Here is a 19,974-nt window from a genome sequence, read left to right on the forward strand (position 1 = left end):
GAATAGTTAAAATTGATTTTTGAGTCAATCTTTTTCCTTGCTATTTAATAGTAGGTGGCACTTTTTTTGTTTTGTAGTGATTTCTTTTTTATTTTAGGTCACAAAAATTATAAACTTTCTGTTAGTACCATTAGTTTTAAAATTTGAATAGTTTAAATTTGAATTTTTTAAAATTTGTGTGAATCACTACTTTATGAATAACTTTACAAATATTATAGGCATTTTTTTTCTTTTTTGCTATTTATTTTTTCATTTCTACTTAGAACTAAATACTTATAGTTTTTTAGTGATTTCTTTTTTCTTTTAGGTCACAAAAAATAAAAACTTCTTTGTTAGTGAACATAGATGCACTTATAGAGAAAATTAAACATAAATTCATAATTCATTTCTATTTATGAATTTAGGTCCAATTTTCCTCTATAGGTGCATCTATTTTCACTTTGAGAGGAGCTCAACAACGCAGAGAGGGACGGGCTTGTAAGCAGGTGTGGGCGCCCTTCGGTTGGCGAGGTGGGACTAAACTCTAGGTGCAACGAGGGTGAACCCTTTAGTCCCGGTTCGTGGCACAAACCGGGACTAAAGGGGAGCTTGTGGTCCCGGTTCATTCCACGAACCGGGACCAATGGTGGTGGGCCAGGAGCCAGGCCCATTGGTCCCGGTTCGTCCCACCAACCGGGACCAAAAGGTCCAGACGAACCGGGACCAATGGCCCACGTGGCCCGGCCGGCCCCCTGGGCTCACGAACCGGGATTAATGGGCTGACCCGGCCTGGACCAAAGCCTTGTTTTCTACTAGTGGTCATATTGTTTTTGTCGCAGGTCGCACCTTCCATGCTCACTGTGTCGTAAGTTTTTTCAAGGCCGGTTGTAGCTCTATATTGCACAGTTGCAGGAAACAAATACATCAGTCCCAGTTCAAACAAATTGCCAGTTCCAACAAAAATCATGCATCACTGGCGACTGTCACAACAAAAAATTGGTGAGATCCACCAGACAATCTTGCTGGTTGTAGCAAAAACAAAGTAGATACCGACAAAAACGACTTGACAATCTCCGGTTCTAGCACCGGTTAGTGTGGCTGCAGCTTTTTCGCCGGCCGGTTCCAGCTTCTTCGTCGTCCGGTTCCAGCAACACACACTAGGAGTCATGGCTTTCTCAAAAATGCCCGGCTGCATCTTCCCATTCCCACAGGTTCCTCTCGGCCGAGGCAGCAACGCTAGGACAGAGAGGCGAGGCTCGTCAAACAATTGACGTACTTGAGCAGGAGATCCGCCGGGACACACTTGGAACAGAACCCTTCACGGCATCGGACCCGAGAGCGTACCCAAATCGAGTTCCAACGTGCTACGCGGCCAAGGAAACGAAGTACGTCCGTACCTAACATTGGATATGCGTGCACCCTGGACGTGCGTACCTAGAATTGGATATGCATACATGTCGGCCTTGCTTTATTATCTGTCAACTTACCTAACGTAGATACTGTCTGGTCGATCCGGCCGGAACGAGTCGAGACGGTTCGCAATAAGAGTCCCACTTCGGTATATGTCAGGACCCAGCAGCGTTGTTTATGAAGATTTAGACTCTGTCGCATAAGTATGTTGAGTTAAGTTTGAATGAAGAAACGAATCCGGGAAGACGCCATCGCCGTTCATCTGCCATCGGACGCGTTTCCTTCCTTGGTACCGCTTCGCGTGTGCCCACGTCCCTGGTCTACTTTGCGACAAAGTCTACAGTAGCTCAACCTCCACTTTTGCTTTTCCTCTCAATTGTAAGGCTATGAAGCCAGGCCTCTACAGAATTGGAGAACCATCTTGCCCCCGCGTCGCTCTTCCTGGGCGACACGGGAGGGGTCACGGTTCCCCCTGCCTAACCCCCTCTCCTCCCGTCTTTCCCTCCCGCTGTCGCCGGAGGGCGCCGCCGGCGAAGCTAGTGCACCTGACGGCGGTGGCGGGGTCACTACTTATGGCTGTTCTTTCTGGGATCTCGACGTCAAAACGAGATTGGATCTCGAGGACACACCGAGTTTGATTCGATCATCAATGTGCTCACGTGCGTGTTGCTAGGTAGCAAATCAATCAAGCTGCATGTGTGCTTGATTTATGGCTACCTTTGCACGCGTGTGAGTTCTCATCGACCACGACGCGGATGGACGTGCCTTTCTGCTGTGTTCGCGTCCAAATCTGATGTGGCCAGAGGAGGCACGACGGCCACCGTTCCTCCGGTTGCGATGGAGGTTGGCTGGATCTGGACGCACACCCAGGTATGCCAGATTCGAACCCCGCCTCCCACGGTGGTTGTCAAGCCGGCTAGCCCGTCTTGGAGGTGGGGCGCCACTACTAGGAAAAGGGCTATAGATGAAATGGACACTAATGGCGCACCAGACATGTGATGCGCCACTACTATATACTAATGACGCACCATGTGTTGGTGCGCCATTAATGTCAAAATACTAATGGCGCACCACATTCACGGTGCGTTATTAGTAACAATTTTTTTTCTTTTCAAAACTAGTAATGGCAAACGACATCCACGGTGCGCCATTAGCAAATTTTTTTCATTTTTTTTCAAAACTAGTAATAGCGCATCAGGGGATAGTGCGTCATTACTAGTTAAACTAGTAATGGCGCACCACAGTGCGCCACTAGTAAAAAAAATTTCAATTTATTTTTTTTTTCAAAACTAGTAATGGCGCATCACTCCCATGGTGCGCCATTACTACCTTGGCCCAAAAATTCCGCCGAATGCACCCCCTGGACCGCCTTTTCATTTTAAAAAAATAAAAGAAAATGATAAAAATGTCAAAAAATAAAAGAAAATAAGTTTCCCATGTGATATGTTGTGGTCTAGTTGTTGGGAAAATTTACAAATATGAATTTCGACTTCATTTGCAAAATCTCTCTGGAATTTGTAAAATGGGCATAACTTTTGCATACGAATTCGGATTAAAAAGTTTTCTATATGAAAAATCATCTACTCGAATAGTTACATCCGAATTAAACTGGGGAAACCCCGTTAAATATTTTCAAAATCCTCAAAAACCTAACAGAAAAAATTTACGGGGCTTTCAAGATCTAGATGCAAAAAAAATTCAAACTTACTAGTGGCGCACCGTTTGCTAGGTGCGCTACTAGTAACAGAAAAAAAATTAGTTTTGATTTTTTTTTCAAAATATGATACGTAATATGAACGGAAGTTTGAAATAATTTTTCAAAATTTCATCACACTAATGAACATGAACAAAGTCCTAAACATCAACAAGGTTCAATAGGATTGATATGTTACATATATCAACAAGTGCCTGTGAAGTGAGCTGGTGCTGGGGTTGGATAGAACTCTAAAGTTAAGCGTGTTTTGGCTGGAGTAGTGTGAGGATGGGTGACCTTTCGAAAAGTTTGACCACGGAATGTGATTTGACCTGAGATTAAGCATATTGACCCGAGATTAAGAAAAAACAAAAAATAAATAAATAAAAAAGGCCTGAGATTAAGCATATTGACCTGAGATTAAGCATATTGACCTGAGATTACTAAGTAAGATAGTAATGGCGCACCTCTAGGCATATTAATGGCGCACAAAACTGGTGCGCCACTAGTAGGACTTTTTCTAGTAGTGCGCCTTGGATAGGATGCTGCGACCGTCGGTGTGGCTGCTATGCCGAGATCGAACGCCGTGTTGTTTGCTGGGCGCGGTCGGCAGCTGGGTAATCTCATCCCGGTAGCGGCCTCCACGTGGATTGTTGTGGCCACCGAAAGGTCTTCGTGAGGGTTTCTCACTCTAGATCCGGTGGTTGACTTCGGAGGTGAGATGCAAACTATAGACAACTATTTGATGTAGAGGGATGGTGGTGCAGCAGCGGCGATCCCACATTAAATATAGCTGTTGGGATCGTGCAAAAAATGGTGGCGACAACACATGACCGATTTGATGGTGGTGCGGGACTGCCCTTGTGGCGCGGGGCCGCCCTCTGGTGGTGGCGAGTGGCGACAACTCAGAGCTTAGTTTAATCCTTGGGGGTATTTGAGCCGATTCTCTCAGCCCTCTTCTCTCTGGGTTGTTTCACACAACACACACAAGAAGACAGGATATTTGGTGCCGTGCTGTCTCACACAGCTCACAGCTTTTCTCCTCTGTATTTCTCTTGATGAGGTACAACTCGATGCATACACAGAAATATATAACACGGCTAAGCTGCCACTAACACCACGTCCTAGTCTACTGGATGCAGGCACGCACACGACTAACTCACATAACCACTACTAGTGGATGCTGGTTGCTGCTAGCTCATCTACTGACTAATCATGACCTATTCGCTCTACTAACTCTGGTGCAGGCCGTTGGCTCTTCAGACTAGCGTGCGTCACCGTTTCACAAGGAACCTCGGACTCACTCCATGCATGCTCTCCTAACTAAAACCATCAGCTTGTATGCATCACACGTACATCTGCACATACATACTATACTATACATGCAAGTGAAATAAACATGTAGACACAACTATATACATATTAAAGCTAACAGGGGGAGATTGGATCTGGGCGCAGAGGTGAAGTTAGAGGTGCTGTAAAATCCTTCCCTCGCACCCAAATCCCGGCGACGGTCTATTACTCAGAGGCCCAGGCAGCGGTGTTTCATTCGAGTACAGGTTTGGGAACTCGGCGCAATTGTTAAAACTCCTTGTTTTGGTCATTAAAATCCCACCCTCCCTCATGAATCTGGTGTACCTTGGAGGCGCGGACTCGGTGGTGGCAAAGAGTTGCTGTGCGTGTCGCGTGGTCTTGGTGCTTTCTGGTGGTCGCGTGGAGGGCCGCTGGGGACGCGCATGTGGTGGCTGGGTGGCCCAATCTGGTACTGCGAAATCTGGCCGCCGGCTCCCCTTGTGGCGCGAGGCTGCCCTCTGGTGGTGGTTGCCGGTGCTGGCTGGGCTCCTCCTGGGTGGCTAGTGCAAGCCATGGCTGGCGAAGGTTGGAGAAGTCCGGTGCTTCGGGCTGGTGGGCTGGTGGTGGCTCGGGAATGCTATGGTCGTTGACATCGGCGCGACACAACATTTGGTGCTCAGCGGTGGGGTGTGGGTGGCGGTGACCCGAGCCAACGCCTGCAACCACCACCAGCCAGCCACCATCGTCTGCTAATTCCACCCGAGTTCAAGCAATGCTACATCAATGGGGCCGTGCTATGTGCTTCCCGCGAACGGGGCCACGTGCACCGCGATTACCATTCCACCCCCTTTAAGGTGGTCTTGCTGCGTGTGTGTGCTAAGGATGGTCGACCTTTCATCTCTGTTTATTCCTCTGAGACTAACACATGGGCTGATCTCATCTCAACAGAGGTTCGATATCATGGTTGTGTTGACGATTATTTTAGCACCCTTGGTGGTAATGTACATTACTGGTCATTTAAATATGCGATGAAGGGTATACTTGCATTTGATTTGGAAAGGCAAATGCTTGATGTGCTCGAGGGGCCTCCCCGTATGTATCATTCAGGCAACCATCAGATCATCCAGGCAGACGGTGGCGCAGTTGGCCTTGCCATGATGTTGCACCATTACTATAACATTCGAATGTGGCATAGGAATGTTCCACGGTGTATCCACATGAATTTTGTGGAAGACCATTGAGATGCATAACATTCTTGGGATCCCTCCTCAAGTTGAGGGAGAGAAGACCTGGCTGAAATTTATACTAGGATATGTTGAGAATACAGACGGGATATTTGTATATGTGAACGGGAGTGTCTATATGGTTCAACTAGAGTGTATGCAATCTAGGAAGCTTGGCGAAGCCCGTAATACTATTACTTCCTGTCATTCGTTCAGGAGTTTCTATGCACCAGCCACCAGGTGATTGTTCATTCCTAGTTCTCATATTTTAGGAGTGATCTAATTAATCTTGTTATATTTTGTTCGTGGATGCTCGTATGCCTTTGCTAGATAGATGATCATATCGACCTTACTGTTGAATATATGTTATCATTCATATAAAATGTTCAATGAGTAGCTGGAAAATCAGATGTCAAATTTTAATTCATTAGGCATGTTTGAAACCTCGAAGCTAGTTATATTCTTCTATCCAGTATCTTTGATGTCGTTGTTCATAAATTGTTTAATCCCTCGGTAACTCAAAGGCATTATCGATACAACTATTAGTCATGTGTTCGTATTACCTTCTGATTTACTGGCTGTTATGTAATTATTGATTTGGTTGTTCTTGTTCATTCATCCGATAGCATGGATCATTTGGACAAACAATTTACCAGCTCTGCACTGCTGTATACTTGATGATAGCTATATACTGTAAAGCTCAATTGTATGAATGCATAATCGTATATGGTATCTCACGTACTTTAATTCTTGATGTGAGCAGGGTTGTAGGATGGAGACTGAATGTACGCTCAGTTTACACCCATGGAACTGGGTTCAGAAGAAAACACCACTCGTCCCTGAGGCCTCAACTATGTAATGGTGCCATGGACAGATGGCGTCGACTTTGGACCTGAACTGTCTGAATCTGAATTAAGCAAACTTGCTGGCATGAAGTGTCTTCCCTTCCTTTGCTGATGGTCCTGCGATCATACTCGCAGCGAAAAACATCACTCATTCATTCAAAAGAATAAGAAGAACCAACATTGCCAGGATCTCACAAGAAAACAATAAGGAATTTAGTTGAGAGGGGAGTGATTCAGTTGATTAATCTACGGATTCACCAGTCCTGCGATGAAACTGTTAATTGATTACTAAGGCGGCTGAGCTCTGTACTCAGTACAACACTAATTACTTTCAGATGATCAAGGTTGATTCTGACTAACAAGTCCACGACAGTAAGCTTTATTGGAGTGGAGTAACTAACAACGTTAAGCCCGCGCATTCTGGAGGTGTCATCTGCATGGATGTGTGCTGCATTTTGCATATCGTAGTGATCTGTGAAATTCTGCATTTTCTCTCAAGTCTCCTGTGTCCCACATATCCAAGTTCATTTTTTCATTTTAGAATCAACTTATTCAGAAAGTGATACATCTAGCTAATAGCTATACATATACCTTTTTCCAGCTAGTGCTTCCGCTAGCATGCATGATCTGGACAATTAAGTTACTAGCAGCACCACCATATGGAAGTTCTCTAGCTGCTCTTGCACAGAAATTTATAGCAGCCATCTTCAGTTTATGGTTATCAGCCATCTTCAGTTTATGGTTATCTCAGCCTGAATCCTGTAGTGCCACCCAATGTTTCAAAAGGTACTAGCATGAAGGTGCTAGTCTTATGAGACAGCTGTGAATTCTACTCTACATGGGAAGTGAAAAATATAGATATGCTGTGTACTTTGTATTATTGGCAACAAGTTTATTGTGTGTTGAGAAAAGGATTAACAGATTAAGAGTATGTTGCAAACATGATGAGAGGTGAGTGAATCTTGTATGTTGCTTATGCATGACAGGTGTTTGGGCATGATTCATTCATTTGGATTTGGTCGTAGAAATTCGGAGATGAGCAGAGCAGAGTGGGGGAGATGACAGTAGTATCTGTTGGAAATAACCACAACATGGTTCGTGTCCGGTTTGTACACGCTCAATCAACTAGTTGTAGTTGCAGTAGGATTAGAAATTCTAGCCGAGTTAGACTAGAATCGGATCTGTCCTAGCTTCTTCTATATATACATCCGTATACCCCTTTACTTTTTAAGACCGTGAGTTGAATCAATACAGAAAATCACAAGGTTCGAGATGAGCCTTTGGCTATCAATTGGTTCTATGCGTGAGTACTACTAGTAGGTCGAATCGATCAGCAAGCCGGGTTGGCTAGCTGCTGTAGTACGTGAGTGCTAGCTCTGAACGTGCGTGTCTCGCCGGCCGTGTAGAGTTAGCTAGCTTCTTGTGGTACGGTGCATCTCGGTGTGTAAGAGTAACTCGACGAGACTACATTGGCAAGGAGTGGGTTCAAATCAGCGTTGTTTCACTTCATCGTTCGCCGTTATTGTTGATCATCACCGTCATCGAAAAGTACTCAGCGTCTGGTCTGGGCCAACAATTGGTATCTAGAGCCAGGTTGATCTTGTAGTAACGGGCTAATCTGTGAGCTTTTTATGCAGGATCTAGGGGAATCTCTTTTCTTTTTGTGTGAGAATCAATGCGGGATAATCTACTTATTATGAAATTTTCAGTTATGCGTGTAGGATTTAGTTAACGATTCCGTAAAATAGTATATGATTTCATCGTTTGGCTAGACTGAGTTATACTATACATTGTAAGATATTTAGAAGGTAACGCAATATTTATCCAGATGAAACTATACCATTCTTCAGTTGGTGTTATTGTTTTACCGATTGCATTCCTTAGATGGATGTCATTCTGTCTATTCAAATTATCATTTGTATTGAGAGGATGATTGATGTATGGACAAATAAGAAACGACAGGAGACAAGTTCAATGGAAAAGAGAGGCTGGAGGGGTGCATGGTGTTTGTTGGCAAAGTGAGAAGATACTTGTGTTTGTGTTCTGGCTGAACATTGCGTGCAATGTGCTCGTTTGCGGGGACTAAAATGAGCATTGCTTACAAATTCGTTTGTTATCCCATGGCAACACACGAGCAGTCTGCTAGTGTAAAATAACACAAATGTTTATTTTTTGAGATTAATGATTTATCTATACATTTTATTTGTTCCATCCTGTCCCATTGATTCCATCTTAATTTCATCTGTTTGGTTAGGACACACAATGGCTACATAGGTGGAACAAGAAACAGCAGTAGTCGTGTCCGATCCAGGAGATGAAAGCAAGCAACAGTCGGTCGATACTTGCACCTATTATAGTAGCAATGTGCTAAGTTGAACATTAGTTCCTGTTAAAAAATTGACTCATGTATTCATGGAGCCTGAGTGATGCTGCGACACCATTCAATAGTTGGATTGGGAAAGAAGCATTGTGCATTGCCGGTAGACTTTTTGTGATTTGAATTTGGACTTTTATGCCGTCGAGAGAACAATTAATCAAAATGTGGCTGAATGGAAGCTAGAGACTAGTTGTGATTTGCATTGTTTCAGTTGGTTGCTGTAACCTGGTGGCCGGTGAATGTGTAAACATAATGGCAGTGAGTTCTCTTTAGTAAAGAGTGTGGAAACAGAGTGAACACAATGAAATGTTTCTGGACATCATTTGGTTTTAGCAGCTGTATGTGGTAATGAAGTAGAGAAGTAACAGTACGTGCAGTGTCAAGGGTTTTGTGAAATGCAGAGTTTTGAATCATGGCAAGTGACTAGGTTGCAGAGGAGAAAGGAGTTAGCTGCCTTAAGCCCTGGAAAGGCTCCTACAGTCCTACCAACATCAGCTACAACGATTCAGAAAATTGATCGCCAAACATGGGGGGATAAGCCCGAACCGTTTTCTAGGGTTTAGTGGCAAGACAGGCGACGGCGGCGGCGATCTTCCGATCTCCCACGCGCGCGCACTCATCCTTGGCGATCTCTGCACAGAATCCAAGCCCTGATCGACGCCTTCTCCGCGGCTGCTCTCGGGGTGAACAAGGGGGGGGGGGGTCCTGGTACCCCTACCCACCCTTGGAGCGCGGGGGGAGGTGGCATCTAGGGTTTTGGGAAGGGGCGACATGGCGTCAGAGGAATCGAGGAAGTCGAGGGAGAGAGTTGATAACATGATGGAGAAGATGAAACTGACAGACAAGGAGAGCAAGAAGTTGGTAGTAGATGATCAGGAGGTGGAAGGAGAAGTGCCCCAATTGGCGTTGGTGGGGAGGGTTCTGCACCGTAAGTTTATCCATGTCAACACCATTGCTGAAGCCCTCCGACCGGTCTGGGGCAACCTGAGGGGACTGAATTTTAACCCGGTAGGAGAGAATACGTTTGTTGCAAATTTGGAGAATCAACGTGATCGTGGTCGCATCTATGGTGGTGGACCGTGGATGGTTGGGAAGCATGCAATGATTTTGGAGTTGTTTGATTTCAGGGCCCGACCATCCGACTGGAAATTTGAGAAGATGCAAATCTGGGCTAGGGTAATCAACCTGCCCTTTAATCTGCGGTACCCGCCATGGCCTGAGCGAATCGCAGGTATGATGGGAGAGGTAATCAAGCTGGATGTGGACTCAAAGGGCTTTGCTTTCGGCGAGTCCCTCAGAGCAAGGATCTGGATTAGAGTGCAGGAGCCTCTAATGAGGTGGGTACAGTTGGAATCGGCAAGGACAATGGAGTCTATCCTGTATGATATCCAATATGAAGGTTTGCCGTATTTCTGTTTCTCGTGTGGCCGGCTTGGACATGCAGATGCTTTTTGCCCAGACCCAGGGGAACGGGATGATGATGGATGTCTGCCATATGGTGAGAAGCTTAGGTGGGCTGGATCCCGTAAGAGTTGGGCGAGTGCACCCCCAGGCAGTGGTAACGGGGGTAGGCAGGGTGCCAAAAGAGAGGAGGAATGGAATGAGGAAGAATAGGAAGTAGAGGAGGGTGAGGAGGTGACATCACCACTGAAAAATAACGCCGGTATGGTCAGGAATGCAGTGTATCAGTTCAACTCCCGGGGAGGGGCTGCTGGTCGCGCTGGTCCCGGAAGGGGCTTTGATAGGGCCAGAGGTAGAGGTAGGGAAAAGGTGTACCGTCGAGTGGATATGGGGCTTGAGAGCCACGCTAATAGGTCGAGCCAGCTAATGATCTTGGACCAGGACACTCTCAACAAGAAAAGATCAATAGAGGGCGACGAACCAAGCACATCCAAGGAAGATAGTAGGGACTCGAAGAAGAAGAAAGCTGTGGAAGGGGGAACCATTGATGAACAGGCGGTGGCTGATGTGCAGCCCCGCCGAGAGACATGAATTGCATAACGTGGAACTATCGCGGGCTTGGGAACCCGGAGACAGTTCGTGAACTTCACCATTTGGTGAGGGTTGAAGCGCCCACCCTAGTATTCGTGTCGGAGACGAAGATTGAAGAAAATAAGGTAGCGGATATGCGAGCAAGATTGGGGTTCGAAGGTTGTATACCTGTCAGCAGTAATGGGCTGAGCGGTGGACTTGCCCTTTTCTGGTCTAGGGAGGTGGATGTTAAGCTCAACAATATGTCTAATCAACATATAGATGTTATGGTAAGGAATGTGGGTAGCGACCAGAAGGAGTGGCGTTTTACAGGCTTTTATGCCAAAGCAAAAAGGAGTGAAAGGAGTGAGAGTTGGACACTTTTGAAGTGGTTGCGATGCCAAAGTGATGTCCCATGGTTGTGTGGTGGGGACTTCAATGAGATTACAAATAATATAGAATATTTTGGGGCTAATGAAAGGGCGGAATGGCAAATGCAAGGTTTTCGAGAGGCCATCGATGAGTGCAAGTTTCAGGATCTGGGTTATTCCGGGATCCCGTACACATGGGATAATCGCCAAGACGGGGATGCAAACGTTAAGGTACGTTTGGACAGATATCTAGCCGACCTAGCTTTCATCCAGGAGTATGGAGCTACGGGGGTGAGGCACGTGCCATCTCCACAATCGGATCATTGTATGTTGGTCATTAGAATCAAGAAACTGGAGGAGTGGGAGAGTAGCGGGCCACGCCGCTTTGTCTACGAGGAAGCATGGAGGCGGGAGGAGTCGTATGAGCCCACAGTGGCTGCTGCATGGGAGAAAAAGAAAGGAGCTCTTTCACTTGAGGACCTCAACTCCGCGCTATATGACATGCAGGACCAGCTCACTGATTGGAAACAGAACAAGTTTGGAGATGTGAAGCGAAAATTGAAGAAGGTGAGGAAGGAGTTCGAAAGAGAGAAGGCAAACTCACTATACCGTGGGTCGTCTAGGAGGGAGAAGGAACTGGCGAGGCAGCGGAATGACCTACTGCTGAAAGAGGAGATCATGGCGAGAGCGAGGTCGAGGGCAGACTGGCTCAAGGCAGGTGACCGGATGGAGGGAGCATCAAAATAAAATTCTGGTGCTTGAGAGGGCGGATGGAACGATCGTGGATAGCAAAGATGAGGCGAGAGCTGAGGTACAAAACTTTTACACACAACTGTATACAGCTCAAGATGGAGTGTTAATGGACGAAGTGCTGCACCATGTGCCACCAATGGTGACTAGCGAGATGAATGACCGGCTGATAGACCTTTTGGTGCCGATGAAGTAGAAAAAGCTCTGTTTGCCATGGCGCCGCCGAAGGCACCGGGAGCGGACGGATTTCATGCAGGGTTCTATCAGCATCACTGGTCACTGATCAAGGAGGATGTTACCCAAGCTGTTTTGAACTTTTTAAACGGCGGGCATATGCCGAAAGCTGTTAATAAAACTGTAATAGTACTTATCCCAAAGGTTAAAAATCCGAGGAATATTTCACAGTAGAGACCAATCTCCCTCTGCAATGTTACTTATAAGATCTGCTCCAAAGTTTTGGCAAACAGGTTCAGGGAGGTGCTGGATAATATCATCGCGGAGGAGCAAAGTGCTTTTGTTCCTGGTCGGTTGATTACAGACAACGCCATCACAGCTTATGAGTGTATACATGCAATGAAGCGGAAGAGGACCAAGCAAGGGTGGTGTGCGGTTAAGTTGGACATGATGAAGGCGTACGATCGTGTAGAATGGGCGTATCTCCAAGGAATCATGTTGCAGCTGGGTTTTTCTGAGGAATGGGTGTCCCTGATTATGGGATGTGTAAACTCTGTCACTTTTCAGGTCAAGATGAATGGAGAGCTGTTGCCATCCTTTCGCCCCTCCAAAGGTATACGGCAAGGTGACCCCATCTCCCTGTACTTGTTTCTACTCTGCGGGGAAGGACTCTCTTGCTTGCTGAAAAAATATGATGTTGGATGGGTTGATAGAGGCATTCGGCCAGGTTTGAGGGCCCCTTGGATCTCGCACCTATTATTTGCGGATGATTGTCTAGTCTTCATGAAGGCGGATTCAAGGAGTGCACAAAGGTTGAATGAGATTCTTCAAGCATATCACCGGGGTTCGGGGCAGTGTGTAAACAAGGACAAGAGCTCGGTTTATTTCAGCCCAAATACACGGGCGTCGGCAAAGCAGGGGTAAGGAACAACTTGCAAATTTACAGAGAAGCTCTTGCAGAAAAGTACCTGGGCTTGGCTACGGCGGCGGGCCGGATCACAGAAGATAGTTTTGTTCATGTGAAGGAGCAAGCAAGGTCCAGGGTACAAGGATATTATGAAAGGCTAATGTCAATTGCGGCGAGAATGGTTCTTCTGAAAGCGGTGATTCAAGCCCTACCGGCCTATTCTATGAGCTGTTTCAAGCTCACTAAAGGCTTATGCCAGAAGGTCACGGCAGTGATGTCAAAATTTTGGTGGGATGAATCTCTAGACAAGAGAAGAATGCATTGGCAATCGTGGGAAAAGATGGCCATCTCAAAATCTAAGGGAGGCCTGGGATTTCGGGATTTGGAGCTTTTCAACGATGCAATGCTCGCTAAGCAGGCGTGGCGGCTGCTGGATAAGCCGGACAGTCTATGCGCGCGTGTCCTAAAGGGACGGTATTACCCAAAAGGAGATGTTTTGCAAGCAGGATGCCCTGCTAGTGCCTCCACTACGTGGAAAGCCATAATCATCGGGAGAGAAGTGCTGAAGAAGGGTTTAATCCGTAGAGTTGGTGATGGCATGACTACGGAGGTATGGCATGATAACTGGATACAAGGAAGCAAAACTTTCAAACCAGTATGCAATATTGGAAGTGAACCCATCCACCCCGTGTCTGATTTGATGACGGATGATGGTGAGTGGGATGAGGAAGTTATACACAGAACTTTTATCGGCCCGGATGCGCTGGCGATTCTTATTATGCCAAGACCGCGGGTTGCTATACCCGATTTTTGGGCATGGGGCCATGAGAGATCTGGGATTTTCACGGTTCGATCGGCATACAGAATGCTTATGGAGGCTCGCGAGAACGACCTGAACCGGGTTGGCAGTTCGTCCCAAGGGGAGGATATTTGGAAAGCACTATGGCGTGTTAAGGTACAACCAAAGATACGGATCTTTTGGTGGCGGGTCCTAAAAGGATTCCTGCCGGCGAAGGAAGAATTATGCCGAAGACATGTTGGGGAGGATCATACATGCCCAATGTGTGGTTATCAAGAGGAATCGCTGTTTCATTCCCTGGTAACATGTGAACATGCGAAGCTATTCTGGAAAGAGGCAGAAGCTTTCTTTGAACTTAAAGTGCCACGGCTGCACCCAGCTACGTGGTCGAGGGACTTGCTTGATCCCAGCTTCATTGGGAAAGACAGAGCGGCTATTATTATATCCGTCATGTGGATTATTTGGTCAAGCAGGAATAGGTATACTCACGAGGAAGTCAAGTACCAGCCCGGGCGATCCATGGTCCTAGTGAAGGAACTCATTCAAGCCTTGTATATCCCTACTGAAGGGGTTGACAAGAGAAATTTCGGCAAGGAGAAATGGAAACCGCCGGAAGAAGGGTGGTGCAAGATCAATACGGATGCTTCTGTTAATGTCATTGGAGGATCATCATCGATTGGGATGGTGGCTCGGGACCATGGCGGAGAGCTGATGCTAGCCATAGGCCGCAAGTTGCCGGGGGTGACCGATCTTTATTGCGCTGAACTGCTAGGTGTCAGAGAAGCTGTGTGTCTGGCTATGGAGAAGGGCTGGACACGGGTGACCATCGAGTCGGACTGCAAAACTATCATAGATGAGTATATGGCGACAGAGAGCAGGTCGACAGGAAGCCCAATTATCAGCGAGATTAAATCCTATCTCCACAATATTCAGGGGCTTCGAATCAACTATGTAAGTAGAGAGGCCAATGAGGCTGCTCACTGGTGTGCTAGAGAGAGCCTTGCGAGTGCCTCGATGTAACTACTTTTGATGTTTTCCCTGCTTCATTGATTGCCTTGGTGCAATGGGATGTAAACCGTCAAATTAATGAATAAAAGCCTTTGAGGGCGGTTCTCAAAAAAAAATCATTGATTAGTAATGGCACGGGGTCTTGTATGTTCATATATGGCAGGTGTTTGGGCATGGTTGATTGAGGTGTAGGAGTTGTCAGAAGAGCGGAGTGTGGAGATGAGAGTAGAATAGTTGATTGGTTTATTTGGTCCACATTATTGATTTTAAACAATTTCCTAATAACAAACCCTCTTGTACTTCGAGTGTAAACAGCAAATATTTCCCCTGTTCGATTACTACAATTCTGTAGCAGCTGATCTTGGCAGGCAGGAGGCTAATTTCACAAGCACAGCAATGCACCTCCTCTACGAGGACAACCAACCACCTGCCATGCTCTGGATTTCCTTCCTTGCATTCAGGTGAATGCCAACTTAGATAGTTGATCCCGCCATGGCCACCGCATGCTGTGTCGCAGCTCCCGCCATAGCCGCCGCATGCTGCGTCACAGCATACGCCGTGGTCGGCTGTGCTGCAACGGAGTGCACTCAGGGCTGCAAGGGAGCACAAACTGGGGCCATTGGAGCTCCGCCAAGGTTGCAATGGAGCTCCACCGCGTTTGCAATTGAGCTCCGCCTGGGTTGCAATGGAGCTTCACCGCAGCTACAATGGAGCGCGCCTGGGATCATTGAAGCTCCGCCGCGGCTGCAATGGAGCTCCGCCTCGCTTGCAATGGAGCTTCACCACAGCTACAATGGAGTGCGGCCGGGGCTGTAATGGAGTTCCTTCGTGGCTGCAATGAAGCTTCGCCGGAGACGTCGTCGTGCGGTGTCGATGCTTTTTTGTGCTTGGTGTGGCCATGGCCATGGCTGCAATGGAGCAGCACGCCGGTGCTCCCGGAGCGCACCCCGACGATGCAATGGAACGCTAACGGGGATGCAGCGGTCAGCGGCGGCTCTTGAAGATGTGTTGCAGCGCTCGCCGGCGGCTCCGATGCCGCGAGGTCGCAGGACAGATGTGCCATGGAGCCGCGTTGCTTTGGTGGAAGGCGATCAGAAGAGGAAGACGTGAGAGGGCTCTGTTGCTTGGACGAACGGCCACCCAAAGCTAAATCGGACGGCTACGCATGCGGATGATTTCTTAGAGAAATCATCCGGCTGATTTGTAGCAGTCGCCTTGTTATTATGGTTCAACAGAACAGCTATCTAGCTTAAAAAAATCCAGACTAGTAATATGAGATATATGCATGGTGAAATCAGAAGATTAATTGCCATACAATACCAAATGGGTGCAATTTTATTTCATCTCCAATTTGTGTTGCAATCTTATTTCCATTGTTTTTAGGGGTATTTCCATTGTTAAGCCAGCAGGGGACGAACCAACCGGCCCGGTCCGTGAAGGCCCAAATGCTGCCGTGCTGCTGCATGCGTAGGAGCAAAGGAAACCTACTTCGACCCACCCCCGTGCCCGTGCGTACGTGCGTCTTGATGATCCGCCTCCAATCCCGGATCAGCGCCTCCTTCCCCACATCGACGCACGACCGGCCGTGAGCAATGATTCTCCGCCGTGGCAGTTCCCCGGCGGCGCTGGAAGATGACGACCTGCTGGGGGAGATCCTCCTCCGTCTCCCTCCTATGCCGTCCTCCCTCCCGCGCGCCTCCGCCGTCTCCAAGCGCTGGCAGGGCCTCGTCACCGACCACGGATTCCTCCGCCGCTTCCGCGCGCACGATCGGGAGCCGCCCCTCCTCGGCGCCTTCTTACATCATCCCGCTGATAAGCTCAAGTTTACTCCTATCCTGCCCGCTCCGGACCGCATCCCTCCTCCGTACCTCGACAAAGGGGCCCGCTTGCTCAGTTGCCGCCATGGCCACTTCCTCATCATACACAGGGAGCCGTGGATGTCCTCGTGTGCGACCACACCACCAGCAGCCAGCATCGTTTGCTAATTCCACCGGAGTTCAAGGGGCGTTACATCAATGGGGCGGTGCTATGTGCTTCCCGCGAACGGGGCCACATGCACGGCGATTGCCACTCCACCCCCTTTAAGGTGGTCTTGCTGCTTGTGTGTGCAAAAAATGGTCGACCTCTCACCTCTGTTTATTCCTCTGAGACCGACACATGGGCCGATCTCATCTCTACAGAGGTTCAGTATCATGGTTGTTTTGACGATTATTTTAGCACCCTTGTTGGTAATGTACTTTACTGGTCGTTTAAGTATGTGATGAAGGGTATACTTTGGTTTGATTTGGAAAGGCAAATCCTTGATGTGCTCGAGGGGCCTCCTCATATGTATCATTCAGGCAACCATCAGATCATCCAGGCAGAGGATGGTGCAGTTGGTCTTGCCATGATGTCTCACCATTACAACAACATTCAAATGTGGCAGAGGAATGTGAATTGCCACGGTGTATCCACATGGATGTCGTGGAAGACCATTGAGATGCATAACATTCTTGGGATCCCTCCTCGGGTCAAGGGACAGAACACCTGGCTGAAATTTATAATAGGATATGTTGAGGATACCGATGGGATATTTTTATATATGAACGGGGGTGTCTATATGGTTGAACTAGAGTCTATGCAATCTAGGAAGCTTTGCGAAGCCCGTAATACTATTACTTACTGTCATTCTTTCAGGAGTTTCTATGCACCAGGTGATAGGTCATTCCTCCTCATATTGTAGGAGTGGTCTAATCTTGCTATATTTTGTTCATGGATTCTCGAATACCTTTGCTAGATAGATATTGATCATAGCGACTGTACTGTTTAATATATGTTATCATTCATATAAAATGCTAAATGAGTAACTAGAAAATCAGATGTCAAATGTTTAACTCATTAGGCATGTTTGAAACCTCGGAGCTAGTTTTATTCTTCTATCCAGTATCTCTAATGTTGTTGTTCAGAAATTGTTTAATCACTCGCTAATGTGTGAAAATACTTTGAAAGAAAGTGAGCTGATTGATACACCTATTAATTATGTGTTGGTATTACTTATTAATTGACGTACTGGCTGTTATGTAATTATTGATTTGGTTGTTCATTCATCTGATAGCATGGATGATTTGGACAAATAATTTACTAGCTCTGCACTACTGTATACTCGATGATACCTATATAGTGTATAGCTTAATTGTACGAATGCATAATCGTATATGGTATCTTATGTACTTTAATTCTTGATGTGAGCAGATGGAAGGGAATTAAGCTAGCCAGCGGCCCCTTTAGATTTATAACATGGATCTCTATCATCATGTTGCACAGCTTGGTTACATCAAATTGCATGCGTGAATGCAGTGCAGACCCTGGATGGCAATGGAGCCAACCAAACACTAACATTTGTGTTGTTGCATATCTTGCAAAGACAAGTATTATAGCTATTGGAGGCAGAAGCTATGCTGGATCGGCAGTTTGTTTCTTAGATTTTTTCTCTCCATATCTTTGGCAAGGACAAGTGGTGTGTATTTTATATCTTTGCTACAAACTTTGATGCGGTTGATAGGATAGTTAATGATGTAGCCGCAAGGAGACTGCAGACTATTTGTGATTTCTATATATCTTCCAGTTGCTTGGTGTAACCTGAAGAATTCACAAACATTCATTCCGTCGTAGGTTTGTAGCAGGTTAGTGATGTACGTATGTTTATACATGACATTGTGTCCGGGCATAATTCATTCAGTTGTAGCAGCTGTTAGTGTTGACTGTCCTTAAGGAGTGGGGACATGACAGTGTAGAGTGTTTGTCATAGTAATGTAACTGATTTGGGACCTCGAGGGAAACCCAGCGTATTTTTTTACCTTGCCAAGTGGTTGTGGATGAGAACAGCTTAGTCCTGTCGAAAGTCTCATGCCAAGATCAGATGCAGCAATTCAGACTAGTGATCTAAATTTTTTTGTTTTTATTTGACGAACAAGAGTACATGACTACTCTACCACCAACACTAAGTCAGTCAGGTCGTCTGGAACGCCCGCCATCAATTGCACGTCCACCTGTGTTCTGGCACGTGCCGCTAGAAGGTGGGCCATCTTATTTTGGTTTCTGCCAGGAGGGAGCAGTCCGTCTCCGCAATGACTGCCCCCCTGTAAATCTCAGAGAGAAACTGCAGCCCATTGAGCAGGGCCAGTGCCTCCGCTTCCGCAATGACTGGCCCCCTGTAAATCTGCTTTTGCATTTGTTTACTGCCCATCCCGCCATCATCCATTGATCCACGGCCACTTATATCCTCCTTGTATTGCTTCAAAAACAGTGCCTATCTATTTATGAGCTCCTTCCCATTGTAATGGATGCAGTCATCCCGGAGAAACCAACAACGCCAAAAGAGAAGCAGAATTTTTGTTCTCATCACCGAGTCACAAGGCATGAGCAGATTCTGAAGCCAATCCACGCCCGTGAATTTAAACTGTGCCTCGCTTGGAAGATCCCACTCCTCTCTCATTGTGTGCCTTAGCGCCCTACTCTTCGTGCACGAGACAACCGCATGGAATTCATCCTCCTCTTCACTGCCACAAATCTTGCATGTACTGACTACTTCCAATGTCCGCTTCCACTTGTTCTTTATTGTAGCCAACGTATTTGTGGCAACTCTCCAACCGAAAATTTTAATTTTCTCAGGGATTTTAGCTTTCCAAACGACATCCCAGATGCAAATTTGGCTGGCTTGAGAAGAGGAATTTTGGTTCGGTTATAAAACAAACAGCAGCTCCTAGGAGACTAGTGATCTAAATAAACCAACCTGAGAACGGGACCAAGGCTTGAGGCCATTTGGCTTGCTGGAACTTTCTCGGATGCCAGGAGTCCTTATCACATACGTTGTGCTGAACCTTATGGACGTGCCTTTCACTCTGGGTAATGTTCTCTGCACCTCTTTGCTGGATCAGTGCGGAGACCAGTCACCACTGTTGTTAGCTAATTTAGGTTCTGTTTCCCCTTTACATTTTTATGATATGATCTATTCTTTGTCGAGAATGGCCACCAATAGTTTCCCCTTTACATTTTTATGATATGATCTATTCTTTGTCGAGAATGGTCACCAATAGTTTCCCCTTTACATTTTTATGATATGATCTATTCTTTGTCGAGAATGGTCACCAATAGTTGGCATCTTGCTTGTTTGCAAGTGCAACCGTTGTACATAC

General features: G+C 46.6%; 1 protein-coding gene across 1 annotated transcript; it reads left to right on the plus strand.

Annotated features, from left to right (window-relative positions):
• The first annotated feature begins 16,328 nt into the window (after nucleotides 1-16,328).
• On the plus strand, nucleotides 16,329-18,247 carry LOC123147341 (uncharacterized). Its single transcript, XM_044566573.1, has 2 exons — nucleotides 16,329-17,493; nucleotides 18,032-18,247. Exons 1-2 carry the CDS (start codon nucleotides 16,854-16,856, stop codon nucleotides 18,049-18,051), a joined length of 660 nt encoding a protein of 219 aa, XP_044422508.1. The 5' UTR covers nucleotides 16,329-16,853; the 3' UTR covers nucleotides 18,052-18,247.
• Nucleotides 18,248-19,974: the final 1,727 nt, after the last annotated feature.

Source organism: Triticum aestivum, chromosome 7A (assembly GCF_018294505.1).
Source record: "Triticum aestivum cultivar Chinese Spring chromosome 7A, IWGSC CS RefSeq v2.1, whole genome shotgun sequence".
Lineage (NCBI taxonomy): Eukaryota > Viridiplantae > Streptophyta > Magnoliopsida > Poales > Poaceae > Triticum > Triticum aestivum.